General features: G+C 33.9%; 2 protein-coding genes across 2 annotated transcripts; both read left to right on the top strand.

Moving 5' to 3' along the window:
- The first annotated feature begins 1,223 nt into the window (after positions 1 to 1,223).
- Positions 1,224 to 5,841, top strand: LOC142614248 (pentatricopeptide repeat-containing protein At4g02820, mitochondrial). Its single transcript, XM_075786827.1, has 2 exons — positions 1,224 to 1,595; positions 4,294 to 5,841. The coding sequence occupies exons 1-2, from the start codon at positions 1,290 to 1,292 to the stop codon at positions 5,548 to 5,550; spliced, it is 1,563 nt and encodes a 520-aa protein (XP_075642942.1). The 5' UTR covers positions 1,224 to 1,289; the 3' UTR covers positions 5,551 to 5,841.
- Positions 5,842 to 7,086: 1,245 nt separating this feature from the next.
- Positions 7,087 to 11,304, top strand: LOC142611764 (uncharacterized). The gene is made up of 5 exons (XM_075783892.1): positions 7,087 to 7,306; positions 7,484 to 7,579; positions 9,632 to 9,803; positions 10,828 to 10,917; positions 11,009 to 11,304. The coding sequence occupies exons 1-5, from the start codon at positions 7,217 to 7,219 to the stop codon at positions 11,149 to 11,151; spliced, it is 591 nt and encodes a 196-aa protein (XP_075640007.1). The 5' UTR covers positions 7,087 to 7,216; the 3' UTR covers positions 11,152 to 11,304.
- Positions 11,305 to 14,478: the final 3,174 nt, after the last annotated feature.

The raw sequence follows: 14,478 nt of genomic DNA on the forward strand, positions 1-14,478 counted from the left end.
GTGGAGAGTGTGTCTGTGACTTTTGAATTTTGAATAAACGATTTTATGAAATCAAGTCTTAGAGACTCGGTTTCCAAGTGGCTTCCATGTGGATAAACCATGTCATTCTTAGAAAGCAAAAATCGACGGTCAAAGGGTCGAGATATAACTCGAGTCTTAGAGACTCGATTTACAGGTGGAAGCCACATGGAAAAATGCCAAATCAGACATGATCAGAACATGGAAACTAAGTTTTTGAGACTTGATTTATAAGCCCTAAATAGAGTATTTTAAACTCGAGATGTTAGTTAAAAATATAGTTTTAAAACGTTGCCTACTAACTATATAGTTTGGCAACCATGGTTAATTCCCAATTTTGACCTTGGATGGTTTATAGATGTGTTGTTTAATTGTTAGTACTTTTTGCTTTGCTATTTGCCCTGGCTTGTTTTGGTTTTGTAGTTAGATACTTAGATTTTCCTAATGTTGGTTTCTTCCCTTCTTTGGTTTTGAGGTTTTCCCTACATACATACTATGATTTGTTTCAATGAATATAAGCTAAATAAAAAATAAAAAATATTAAAATTTTATGAAAAATTAATCATTTTCCAAAAAACATTTTCTAATAAATTATTTTATTTTTCTATGTTTGGTAGCGGCTTTAAAATGAATTGAAAAACTATATTTTGACTTCCTTGATTTAGTTTCACACGAGATAAGTTGTTTTCTATTAAATTTTATTATAAAACAACCATATCTCATACTAAACTAAATAAAGGGAGTTAAAAAATAGTTTTATTTTGACACATTTTTATCGGATACTACCAAATACATAAAAATGTGGAAAACTATATTCATGTAAGGCTTTTCATTAAAATTAAAACAAAAGGAGCTCAAGTTTTTTGACCAAAGTCATAAACAAAAGGACTTAATGGTTATTGATGAACCTTGCCATCAAATTAACTCTTAACACATGTGATTTATATTTTTAATTAAAAATTTATATACTATTTTAAAGAAATATTAAGAATATGCACTATTTTTATATAATATTTTTCACAATTATTAAAGTCATCAATTGAGATTGAAATTAAGTTTTTAAAAAACTAATAATAACCATAAAAAACCCTTTTTTGAAAAAGAAAAAAAATTTAAGGGTTGACAGAAAGAATTTATAATACAATGGAAATTTTATTAGATACAAATACAAAAAATAAAAAATAAAAAACACACATACACACACACTTTACAAATTATAGTACAGAGACCAAACAGAAGTGACTGTGTCTACTTTGATAAGAAGAACAAAAATGTTGCTTCGTTCCATGCGATTCCGTGCAACCCTGGCTTGCGCCGCCCGCCGCTTCTCGGCGCAAGCTGCAGCAGCAGTAGCAGCGGCGGTGGAAGAAAAAGCCGCCGCCGCTGCCTCAACGAAAAGCTCGGGCGATGGCAGAGACACACTGGGTAGGAGGCTTATGAGTCTGGTGTACGCAAAACGCAGCGCCGTCATCGCCATTCGGAAATGGAAAGAAGAAGGCCACACTGTTCGCAAGTACGATCTCAACCGCATCGTCCGTCAGCTGCGCAAGCTCAGGCGTTACAAACACGCCCTCGAGGTCTCTCTTTTTTCACTCTCTTTATTTGTGGTTTAGACATTTAAATTCTGTAAAGTGAATATAGATGTTGTTGTTGATTATTTTGTTAGAAATGGAGTTGGGAGTTTTATATAAAGATGGGTTTTTTTTTTTTTTTTTTTTTGGTGTGGATTGTTAGCGTTTGAGAATTGAATTCCATGTTTGATGGTTGGTAGCATTTGGTTTATTGGTTGAAGGGCTTGATTTAGTGTGGTATTATGAAATATGAATTCGGGTTTACAGTGAGTATGACTTCGGATAAGATATAATGGTGGAAAAAAAAATACATGTGGCCAACTTGACTAGTCTGGTGTCCAGCTTTTATTGTGTAAAGTTAGGAGTTGTAAAGGAGAGAAGTTGGGGTGTAGTGGTATGAAGAAAGATGAGGTGGTTCTAATGTAGTTGTGTGCAAAAGGGTTTGAGAATTATGTTATAGGTTTTGTTGTCATTGATAAGTCATTGTTCTGGTTCCTTTTTTGGTTAGGATTAATGAAATAAGAAATACGCAAACTAGTTAATGTGTGAGCTGTGATGTGTATGTCATCCCTTAAAGATAAAAGGGCTCGTAGCGAAAGCTAATAGGGTTCATTAATATTGCACTACAGGTCTGCAGATGCACTCAAGCTAGCTGCATATGCTGGAAGTTTTTGAGAACAACAACACATTCTTGATTTTGTGCCACCCTCACAGAAGCTCCATTTGCACATTTGCACTCTCATATGGAGTTGAAATATGGGAATTAAAATGCGCCATTAGCAGTTCCAAGCTTGGAAATGGTTAAGAGTAGGTTTAGCATTGCAAGTCTAGTTATTGGGAAAGAAAATTATAAGGCAAATTTTCAACCACAACCGTATTAGGGATTTATTAAGTTGGAAGAGAAAAGCACCTCCTTTGTGCGTCTTGGACAACTAATTGTGGATTTTGATTGGAGCTTTTAGAGCTTAGTGACAAGTACCGCTCATGACAGAGTAGATATATTTGTGGAGTATTTACACAATATGCAAGTAGGTGATACAGAACAATATGTAAGACTCAAAAAAAAAAAAAAGTAGGTGATACAGAACAAAGGTCTCTCAAAGGGGTTGTGTGTGGGGAAAAGTAAAAGAGAACCAAAAGATGGAACCTAGGAGTCAGCATCAAGCCATTATGGAAAGAAAAAAAAAAGGTGGGCTTTTGCGCCTAGGGTTGCTTGGAGTAAGCACCAAGCAGTGAAAAAAAGATAGAAACCTAGGCATCAATATGTGGGTTCCCTAAAGTTAGCAACATGGATTGGAGAAGATTGAAACTTAAGGTTGCCTGGAATCCAATCATTTGGAGAAAATTCCAACATTATTTTATTATTCTATGGTCAAGCATCCACAATTGTGAATTTTACAGCTTTTACATAGGGATCCTAAATTACATCAACGATGGAAAGAAAATAAACTCTTAATGAGATTACATCAGATATGGAAATAAAAATCAAATCCCTCTAATACCATTAATCAATGTCAATCAACATAATCTCGATCAATAAAATCCAATGAAATCAATCAGCATCAATAGGTCCAATCTGCTGTCCAATCTGAGGTGGGAGAAACTCAACTCTATCAGGTATAGCTCCTGGAGGCATGCTTGAACACCTAGGAAATGTAAACATGGGCCAACACATGTCACAAATGTGCTGAACCACATGTATACAAATGTGATTACCTGTTGAAGTTTAGATGCGTTAACTGCAGACATGTTAGATGCTTCTGTTGGTGCCAATAAAACAATGATGATATATATATATATATATATATATATATATATATATATATATATATATATATATATATATTTTGGAATTTGATTATTTGGTTACAAAGAAATACAACTTCTTTATTTAGGCCCTATGTTGTTATGAGAATTCTTATGTAAATAAAATAAGTTATACCGCCTATTCTGAAACTTCAAGTTTTAATCAATATTGGAGAACGCTCAATATATTTGCATCTCAAGTCATCTCTACTTGTCATTTAGGCATGATAGCTGCCAAAGATAGCTAGCTTGAGGAAATGTGATGGCGCAATAGAGAACATAATGAGGCAATTCCAAGGGCTTTGCCAGATTGCAGTTGCCCTGTGTTACCTTGCAGAGTTAGTTGACTTATTTCTTAATTCTAATCTTGTCAGATGACAATTCATGCGGATAACTTCTTGTTTAGTAGTTTAGCATTGTAGGATTGGAAGATGTATTACTTTAGTTGATGCCTGTGGTCCAAGTTGCGTCTCTGGAATGTAAGTCATTGATTCATGAGTTAATTGCCAAAAAAAGGTTCATCAAAAAAAAAAAAAAAATTGCCAAGAAAAGAGTAAAAATAACTTGTTGGAGTTGAACTGGTAGTGGAAATTCATACTCTAAGGTTTTGATAGAATACAGAAAATGCAAACCGCTGATTTGGGTCATCTCCTTGCCTTTCATTTCTAGTCCTTGCTCTTACTCAAAGATTGAACTGCCTTCTCTTTTTGTGGACAGCCAAGGAGATCTCAGCTGGATGCAGCTATCTTTTTTAAATATCTATTATATTAATGTCAATTATAATTGACTGCAGTGAGTAGTTGGATATGTGTGTGTTTCACCATTTTTGACTTCTGAGTCATTGTATCCTTCCCAATAGGCCATTTAGTTTACCATCTTGATTCGATTGTCTATGCAGATTTGTGAATGGATGACATTACAGCAAGATATCAGGCTGCAAACAGGTGACTATGCAGTCCACTTGGACTTGATTGCAAAAGTCCGTGGTGTAAATAGTGCAGAAAAATTCTTTGAGGATCTTCCTGATAAAATGACAGGCCATCTCACTTGTTCAGCTCTTCTCCATGTCTATGTCCAAAACAAGTTGTCTGCCAAAGCCGAAGCTCTGATGGAGAAAATGTCCGAATGCGGTTTCTTGAAGAATTCCCTTCCTTACAACCACATGCTTTCTCTGTATATCTCAAATGGGCAGCTAGAGAAGGTCCCAGGAGTGATTCATGAACTAAAGAAGAACACTTTACCCAATGTTATTACATACAATCTATGGTTAACAGCTTGTGCTTCCCAAAATGATGTCGAAACTGCAGAAAAAGTTTTCCTTGAGCTAAAGAAGGAAAATATAGTTCCAGATTGGGTTACATATAGTGCACTAACCAACTTGTACATAAAAAAAGCACTCCCTGAAAAAGCATCATATACTTTGAAACAGATGGAGAAAAATGCTTTTCGGAAAAATCGAGCTGCGTATTCTTCTGTCCTAAGTTTGCATACAAACATGAGGGATAAGGATGGAGTTCATCGAATATGGAAGAAGATGAAATCATTATATCGTAAAATGAGCGATGCTGAGTATACTTGCATGTTATCTTCACTAGTGAAACTTGGAGAGTTTGAAGAAGCTGAGAGTCTCTATCGTGAGTGGGAAACCGTTTCTGGGACTGGCGATGCTAGGGTTTCAAATATACTTCTTGCAGCCTACATCAACCGGAACCAGATGGAAATGGCTGAAAACTTTTACAATCAAATGGTAGAAAAAGGCATCACTCCTTCTTACACTACTTGGGAGCTTCTTACATGGGGTTATATAAATCAGAAACAGATGGGAAAGGTTTTAGACTATTTTACCAAAGCTGTTGGTAGTGTGAAAAAATGGAATCCTGATGAAAAGTTGGTTAGAGAAGTGTTTAAGAAATATGAGGAGCAAGGCAATGTTGAAGGGGCAGAGAAAATCTTAGTCATTCTAAGGAAAGCTGGCCATTTGAGTACTGAGGTATATAATTCCCTACTACGAACTTATGCTAAAGCCGGCAAAATGCCACTTATAGTAGCAGAACGGATGGAGAAGGATAAGGTTCAGTTGAATGAGGAGACTCATGAGCTCATAAAATTAACCAGTAAAATGTGTGTCAGTGAAGCTTCTATCACTTATTCTTAATTAGAGTGCCAATGGAAGAAAATGTTTCTGAGATAAGAAGGGTTTCCAAAACTAAACCTTACAGGCGAGTTGGTGGTTGGTTTAGGACATTCATACACGATGACTTCTCCACCCTAGTGTCTATGACTGTCTTACCATTCCAAAGGCATTGGAAAAACATGTTAGAAAGTTCTGTAGTATGGCAATGTTAATGTATGCTATATCAGCTGCCTTCAATTTCAATGGACCAATTTGTTCAGTTAATTTCTCATGACTAGATAAAATTATATCAAAACAGCAGGTTTTGTAGTATGAGTGAGCCAAAGATCTTGTGTACTTTTGATATTTGCTCATTTAATACAGGGATGCAAGATCTTCCTTGACCCGGACCCATCTAGAAAGCAAATTTTGTTGGCCTAAATGGTTTGAATTTGAAGTTTGGTCAACCAATATGAACTTCGTTTCTTTTCAACTTTCCAAAATGATTTACATATTACGTTATCTAAAATATTGTAAGAATATTTTAGTGTTGGCCTACTACTAATCTGGTTAAAGTTTGGCAGGTTATGAAGCCAATCATTACCAAATTTAGTAATAATTTGATCCAAAGAATTTGATTCATTAGTCATTACCAGCTCCACCCTAATAGTTATCAAACGGATTGATGATCAAAAGGGGCTCAGTTAAATAAGGTGAGTCGCATAATTTTAAGTTGATTAGAGTATCAAACAAAACACATTCAATATGGATTAGTTAAAAGAAAACAAAAAAGTTCTCAAACCAATCCCCTAATGACATGCCTTGAACTCATATAATCTCTAATCTCATAAGTCAGAATTTCAGAATGTGAAAATTTTAGATGTAGCAGATAAGGAACCCACTTTGTTAAACCAAACTTTTCAAAGAATGTATGGAAAGTTGGTGTGGTGGGTAAGAAGAAGCAATACAGTTCTATAGCTTAGAAAAAGTGTTCTCATAAGTGTCATCATTTGTACCAATCCAATTCACTTGATAAAAAACCCAATATAATAAATTTGTGCTGTCAATAATGGGTTCGCATGAAAGTGATGTTATTCCAATTACAACTTGTGATATTAACCAATTATAAAAAAATATTATAAAAAAAAATTACTGCATAGCATATCCATCAGCATTGTTAAAAATTATATTATGAAAGAAATATATTAAAAAAAGAAAAAGAAAAATTAAGAATAAAAAAAGGTTAATGGAGCTAGAAGGTAGATCCTCATCAAGTGAAGAATAAACACTAGCCTGCAACAACCAAAGAGAGAGGGGGTTTACCCAACCCAACCCAACCCACCTCCACGTATACATCCATGTTTTATTATTATTAATAATTTCTTACATTTCAAAAACCGAAATGGAAACCAAACATTACGCGTAAAAGAAGCGCGTGGTTATTTTTGTCACACCGAAGCCAAACATATGGATATGATTTTTTTTCTCCACGTAAAAATATTATATAGTGTTATTGTAGTTATGCAACAGGTTAGAAGTTGGAGCTTAAAAGCCTCTCTCTCACTCATTTCCAGAACAAGAAACCAGAAAGGAACTACTACATATACTGATATACATATACATAAACATAATAATAAGCCCCTCTCTATCTCTTTCACTTTCTATCCCTTAATTTCTTTCTTTCTTTCTTTCTTTCTTTCATTCTCTCATGGCTGCTGAGGATGTTTGTGAGGTCGGTTTTGAAGAAGGAATGTTGTGGTTACCTTCACATGTCCTAGATGAGGCTTGTGACACAAAGGTACGTGTTTTATTATTACATGGTAGTTGCTTTTCTGGGTTTATTAATTGTTTGTGAACTTGTATGTTGCACTCGTTTTTTCTTGTTTCTCCTCTCCATGAGTTTACCTCTACTTTGAATGCAATCTTTTTTTTTTTTGGTTGATTTAAATTCTTCGTGTTTGGTTTCTTTTTTTAGGTGAATATGAGGCTGCAACAACAACAGCAACACCACCAACTCCACCAACAACAACAACTTCATCATCGTAAATTGCCCAAAGAGTCACTCCCGCAGGTACTTCTTCTATGTTTCTCTTTCTCTCTCTAGCGTGAGGAAGAAAATTTTGTTCTTGTTAATGTTGCTGTTGTTCTTGTTACTTAAAGACCAAGGAAATTGGGTTAAGAATATGGTTTGCTAGGATTTTATTGTTTTGAATATTGAAGATTTTTGATCTGATTACTGAGGTTATAGATAGGCAATGTAGTAGTAGATGCATACTTGTAACACAGTGATCATCCACATCCACCTAACAGACTTTCATTTGAAGCTCAGCGTTGCATAAATTGATGTAGGAGAGATGTGGCTATTTGATCCGAAGAAAAAGAAAGAAAATTACTAAACACTACTAAGGACTAGTGAAGAATGAAATTTTTTTTAAGAATTTCTTCTTTTATTTATTTATTTTTTCCCACCCTTTTGGAAGCAAAAAAAAGGGGGTCTTTTTGAATGATGCAAATTTATGAAGAATATTAATTAGAGTAAAAATGTTGACATGACCAACCTTTTATTGGTTTTCATTTAGGCCCACTATTAATATCACATTTTCATTTATCAATAATCACTCACTACATCAACAATTTGTAAAAATTTTTGTAAAATAATTTGTATCTTTAACATTATTTTATTAATTTATTTATTTTCAACGACTCTAATCTAGTGGGAAAAAATTATTCCCTTTGACGATATTAGTAGAAATCAAGGAAAATTATGGCCTTGAAGGGAATTTTTGTTGAGATTGTAGGGATAGAATATAAATATCGTATCATTATTATTTTTTTGGAGACAAAACAACAACAAAAAATCTTTCTAACTTTGGCAGCTCATTTGGTGACAGTATAACACCTTTTCCTCGGGGGAATTGAGTTGCCTTACTATTTTTGAAATAAATCTTGCAATTGTCAATTTATTTTGGGATTAAATTTTATTGTAGGCCACATTATCGGTAATTTAATTGCTGAAACTTGACTCAATTCAAACAGTCAAGCTGTAACCCTAATAAGTAATAACATTTTTTTTTATGGGAAATAATAACATCATGAGTAATAGCTAACTCTATTAGCGATGAATTTTCTTCTATCTATGTTACAAAATTATCACCATTAACTATATCTTTAGTATGCTTTGCCAATATATGTACCGGCCTATTGCGTTGAAACATAACATGAGACACTTGAACTAGTCGAAAATCCTGAAACTTAAGAGATACCTTGGCCAAGTTATTCGAGATAGCCATAGGTGGTGTACATAACCCCAAAGATACAATCTTATAGTCACGTTCAAAGATCGCTTCCCTTATACCCATATCCCAAGTAAACGAAACCCAACCTTCATAGCTTTTGCTTCAATTTCCAAAGGTCCTAGTGGCTAGTGACTAAAAACCGCCCCATCCACGTTGACCTTCTTCTTACTTATTTACAAAAGCATTTCTTTTTCTTAATAAAATAAGATATATACTGCAAATATTATCTATAACTGAGCGGTCATATATATATATATATATATATATTTGAAGGCGCGTATTTTTAGATTTTCTATAGATAGGCATAAAATAATAAGCTTGATAGGAATCTAAAGCTTTGAGCTTTTGACATTGCTAAAGCCTAACTAACAGTGAAAGAATAAGTTTAGAAACCATGTATTTAGTTGTGACGGATTTAAATAAATTGGTGGAAGTTGTTCATGCATCTTGAGATTGGAGGCTGATATCACGTGAGAGTTTTTCTATTAGCTAAATTTAACAATGTTTGCTAAAGAGTTTGCAGTTTTTGACTCTTTCTTCTATCCTATTAGAGCATGAGGTTGTGAAATCAAGATCCAGTAAAAATATATAACTTAAAAAAATATAATAAAAATAACAATCTAAGCTGTGAAATCTAATTCATTCTCACCTTTTCAATTTGAGAATGAATAAATTTTCACAGCTTAGAGCTTTTAATGTTTCAATTTGATGCTCACTTTTTCTTTTTTGGATTAAGTGTTGATAGTCGATTTCAATTTTTTTTTTTCCAACTTGTTAAAATGAGAGAATTGATATCTTTAGTAACAGTTAAGAATATGTGTCATCAGAATTATAAATCTAGCTCAAGACCACAACATAGACGGAAAAATGGCCCCAACTGGGCAGCTGGAGGACCTGGAATGCAAGCTATTTTCCTTGAGTCGGGAAGAAGATCATGCGGTACTGGAGTTTTCCTTCCACAAAGGGCAGAGACCAATTTCCAATCAAAAAAGAAGCCAGGTACAATATTGAACCTATTTTGAATTTCAAGGTGTATGTTTGTGTTGAATATGCAGTATGAACACCCACATAGGTGACACTCTTGCATTCATTCTCTCAGGGTTTGGGGAGGAAAATTTATTTAAAACTTTATTTTAATTTTATATATATTTTAAAGATTTTGATAGTTATTATTTAATTTTTGAAAACTTAAAATAAAAATAAATAAATTATTTCAATTAATAATAAATTGATTAATTAATTGTCATATTTCTATCATGTCTTGTCTTAATTTTTAAATAATTATCATATTGTTCTTGTGTCATATTATGTCCGTGTTCATACTTCTCAATGTATATGTATGTGCCTGCAAGCAACAATATGTAGCCATGTTTGTTGTCAAATACTACTTTGACTAGAAGATCATTTATCAATAATTGATCATAATTAAATTAATAATCAAAATTAGTCTTATACTTAGGGTTCGTTTGAATACAGCTGAAAACTGAAAACACTGTAGCAAAATAATTTTTAAATGTGTGAATAGTGCTACGAGTCCCATTTTTAATAATAAAAAAAAAGCTGAAAAGTATATGAACAGTGCACCACTGTGCGGTTACTGTTCACGCACAATGGTGAACAGTGCATCATGTCTCCTGTTAAAATCTGTGCGCAGGAAAAAAAAAAAGTTTGAAACGGAAACGCAGACGCCAACCTCCCTATCCAAACCCACCCTTAATATTTATATTTAGTTTTTGTCAAATTAACACTAGGACTCATGAATCATGATGTGTTTATGTTCTATGAAAAGTATTTTATATAACAAATGTATATTGTACATCTGTCACATAAACGTGAAACTTATAGATTCTAAATACATGTGAGCGTAATGTTACATTACATAAGATACAATTTAATTATAAGTTCATGCAATACTTCTTTCACCTATAGCTATATGCAGTACTCGTATTGCCATATGCATGTAAGATTTGAGTTGCATATATCCATTACATAAAGATATAACCTTGGGCTTATTACTATGCAGCTTGCTCTCCGGTTCTCCTTCCTTCTCGAGTGGTTCAAGCTCTGAACCTCAATGTGCATGCATTAGGCTTGCAAATATCACCTCGACAAGGTTTTGCTCCTAATCATTGGGATCTTTATTTTTTAGCAGCTTTCTTAGTTATGTTTGATCTATCACTAACAGAGAAGACTGTATTTTTCAGATGCCAAAAGTGGTACCAAAGATAGAGATTGCAATTCAAACATAAATAAGAATGACCAGGACTTACAAGCACAATGTTGCGTTATGTCCCAAAATCAAAATTCTTCACCAGAGATATTTCTTCCAAAGGAATGGACATACTAGCTCTAAATGGACCAACTGGTTATGTTGTACCTAAAAATTCATAAAGCTAAAGCTAGGCAGAAAACTCGTGTTTTATTTATGTGCTGTTCATTGTATCATGTAAGTTGTAACGCAATATAATTAATAATAATAGAAATAATAGCAGCGCAAGATTTCCCGTTCATTTACATTAATGTCTACTGTCCAATTATCGTATATATTATATTTAATTGCAATAACTATAATACTCGGTCACAATAGTAGCTTTAAGTGAGTGTATTTCCCTTCTCAAAAAAAAAAAAGAAAAAAAGTGAGTGTATTCTCTTATTTCATCTCCCTTCTTTTATATGTGTGTGTGTGTTTTTCTCAAAAAAAAATTAATAGGAATTGAAACTTTTTTTTTTTGATAGGATTGAAACATTTGTTATAATAACTTAAAATGAAGAAATTTGCAATACCTTGATACCATTTTTTTTTTTTGGCAATATATTAAATCAAGTTTATACTAAGTTGATTTGGTTGTATTAGAGATTAGGATAAATCTTGATGGTAAATTTTTTTTTATTTTTTTTTTATGGGATCTTGATGGTAAATTGATTGATTCTTTTGGATGTATAATATTGATGTGGGTGCTTATTTGAGTCACGACAAATAATATCAAAGTTAACCTAAAAATTTATGTGACTTGAGGACACTATAATACAATACAACACATGTCATGATAATAACGTTAAAAATATAGTGAAAAAGATTGTGATACATCAAATAGTGCTGACATGCTTTGAATCTTGTATTCGGCCTAAATCGTCATGAACTTTATAAATGATTACAATAAATCCTAAATAAAACTTGAAAAAACTACCTTTAGGTAAATTTTTTACCATTAAAGATGAACACTTCAATTTTTTTTTTCTTTTCATAATTTGATAATCCGAAGAGAGAAGATTTAAACTAGGAGTCAGGAGTATTAGGAGTTGCCAAATAGTTGAATTATAAAGCTTTTGACCAACATTTAAGAGAAATTCTTCTTCCATAAACCTAGCACCTTATAGCATTTCCAGCAGTTTATCTAAATTTTTGTATTGTTTGGACAGTGAACAATGATATTTAGCTTTTACTTACCTACTTTTTCAAATATACTTTTCAACAAATTCTCTATCACTTTCTCTATCTCATATAAATATTGTTTCTTCATTAATTATTTATTCTTTTTTTAACAACTACATATCTTCCAACATTTTTTTATTCAATACCTTATTATTATAATAGAAAAAAACATTTGAAGTCTAATCTAAAAAATAGAGATGGAGAATCAATTTGAGTGTGAACAGTGGTGTTTTTGCCAAGGGAGTCAATATCGTACCGGAGGCTGTACCAGTTTAACTAGCGGTACGATATATTTCGGATACCGGTCAATACCGGTGTACCGTTTCGGGTTTACCGCTATATATATATATAAATAAATATAAATAGTATTTAAAGCCCATATATATATATAAATTCATAGATTAAACTAATTTGTAATCTTAAACCCAAGCCCAAGCCCAAGTCCAAGTTTATACATCTATATCTATAAAAAGAATTAAAAATCAAGTTAAATTTAAAATATTAAGCTTACCTTTCACGCATTCTCAAAAAAAAAAAAAAAAAAAAGAAAAGAGAAATAAAACAACTGACATTTGAGAGGACTTTTACAGGTCTTAGGGGCTGGAAAATAATAAATAAATAAAAAAAATCTGACGTAAAAAAGTTACTTTTGACTTTATTAATAAACTTTGCAAGTTGTCATTGGCTGTTTAAAGAAGCTGAAAGCAAATCAAGGCTGGCTTCAGTTGGAGTGTTGGACGCACCAAGAAGAGGAAAGAGAAAGCTAATCAGAGAGAAAGATAACGTTGGAGGAAAGAGAGAAAGAGAACGCCAGAGAAAAAAGAAAGTAAATCTGATAGAGAGAAAGAGAACGTCGGTTTTGCAAGTCAAGAAGATCATTTGAGTGACGCCCGTGAGTGGAGAGATGAGAGAGTGAGAACGTTTTTTTTTTTTTTTCTTCTTCTTTTTCTTGTTTCGGTCCAGTAAGCATTTACCGGCTGAAAATGCGGTATTTTTTCCGGTATGGCCGGAACGATCCGGTATGACCGGTATTTAAACCGGAACGAAACAACCATCTTTTTGTACCGGCGGAGCTATCAGAACGGTAAATATCGGCGGTACCGGCCGGTACAGTACGGAATCAACTTCTTTGGTTTTTGCTCCAAACAATAGATATAGAGCATCTATTGGAGATGCTCTTAGAGCATCCACAATGGTTTTTTCAATTCTATCATATTTTACCACCCAAAAAGTCACTTTATCAATTATATAATACAATTTTACAATACCTTCAGCATCCCAGCTTTTATTTTTCTATTCTACTCATTAAAATAATATTTCTACACAATAAAATAATATATCTCACAATCATCATCATTTACAATACAACACATTATTTATTCTTTCTCTCTCTTTCTTTCTGTTCAAGAACCACAATCACCACCACCGCTGCACTACACACACCTGACACCACCACCACCACTAGCAACCCATAATCTACCGTCAACACCAAAAAAAAAAAAAAAACCTAGACCATCAACACCACCCTCTCCGATCATCAACGCCACAAAAAAAAAAACACAACAACCCACCGCCACCCAGCACCACCAAAGCGACACAACCCACAACCACCGTGACCCACACTTCAACCACACCATGATCCACACCCCGACCACAATTATGAACCACATCGTGACCCACACTTCAACTACAACTATGAACTACACCGTGACCCATCGTGCCCCACACAATGAACCATCGAACTTGAAACCAACCCACACCACATACCCAACAACCACCGTGAACGCACACCTTAACCACAACCCATTACCACCACCACCACCACTGAAGAGCATTGTGAGCAAAACCCATCACCAAAAAAAAAAAGACCCACGGTGAGCAAATGCAGACCCATGGCGAGCAAAACCCAAACCCATGGCGGTAAACCCACAGTGAGCAAATCCTAGATTTACACCGGCAAACTCAGACCCACAGTGAGCACACCCTAATTTCGTTCAACCACCCAAACACCACCTAATCACGTACCACTCCAAAGGCTGATCCAAACCTAGCTCGCCGATCCACGTCAATCCAACCTCTAAAATCCAAAACCCAACACTGGTGCAAGTTTTGAACGAGAGAGATGTGAGAGAGGGAGGAGTTGTTGTGAAAGACAGAGAGAGGAATTGAGAGTCAAAATGAGAGAGAGAGATAAGAGACCGTGAAGAGAGAAAGGTTTACGCATAAAATATTAATATACCT

This window comes from Castanea sativa, chromosome 10 (assembly GCF_040712315.1).
Source record: "Castanea sativa cultivar Marrone di Chiusa Pesio chromosome 10, ASM4071231v1".
In the NCBI taxonomy this organism is placed as follows: domain Eukaryota; kingdom Viridiplantae; phylum Streptophyta; class Magnoliopsida; order Fagales; family Fagaceae; genus Castanea; species Castanea sativa.

Excerpts from the sequence above, each read along its gene's own strand:
- LOC142614248 (XM_075786827.1), top strand. The coding sequence starts at position 1,290 with ATGTTGCTTCGTTCCATGCGATTCCGTGCAACCCTGGCTTGCGCCGCC. Across the intron at positions 1,596-4,293 it reads GTTACAAACACGCCCTCGAG|ATTTGTGAATGGATGACATT; the intron begins GTCTCTCTTTTT and ends TTGTCTATGCAG.
- LOC142611764 (XM_075783892.1), top strand. The coding sequence starts at position 7,217 with ATGGCTGCTGAGGATGTTTGTGAGGTCGGTTTTGAAGAAGGAATGTTG. Across the intron at positions 7,580-9,631 it reads CCAAAGAGTCACTCCCGCAG|AATTATAAATCTAGCTCAAG; the intron begins GTACTTCTTCTA and ends ATGTGTCATCAG. Across the intron at positions 9,804-10,827 it reads CCAATCAAAAAAGAAGCCAG|CTTGCTCTCCGGTTCTCCTT; the intron begins GTACAATATTGA and ends ATTACTATGCAG.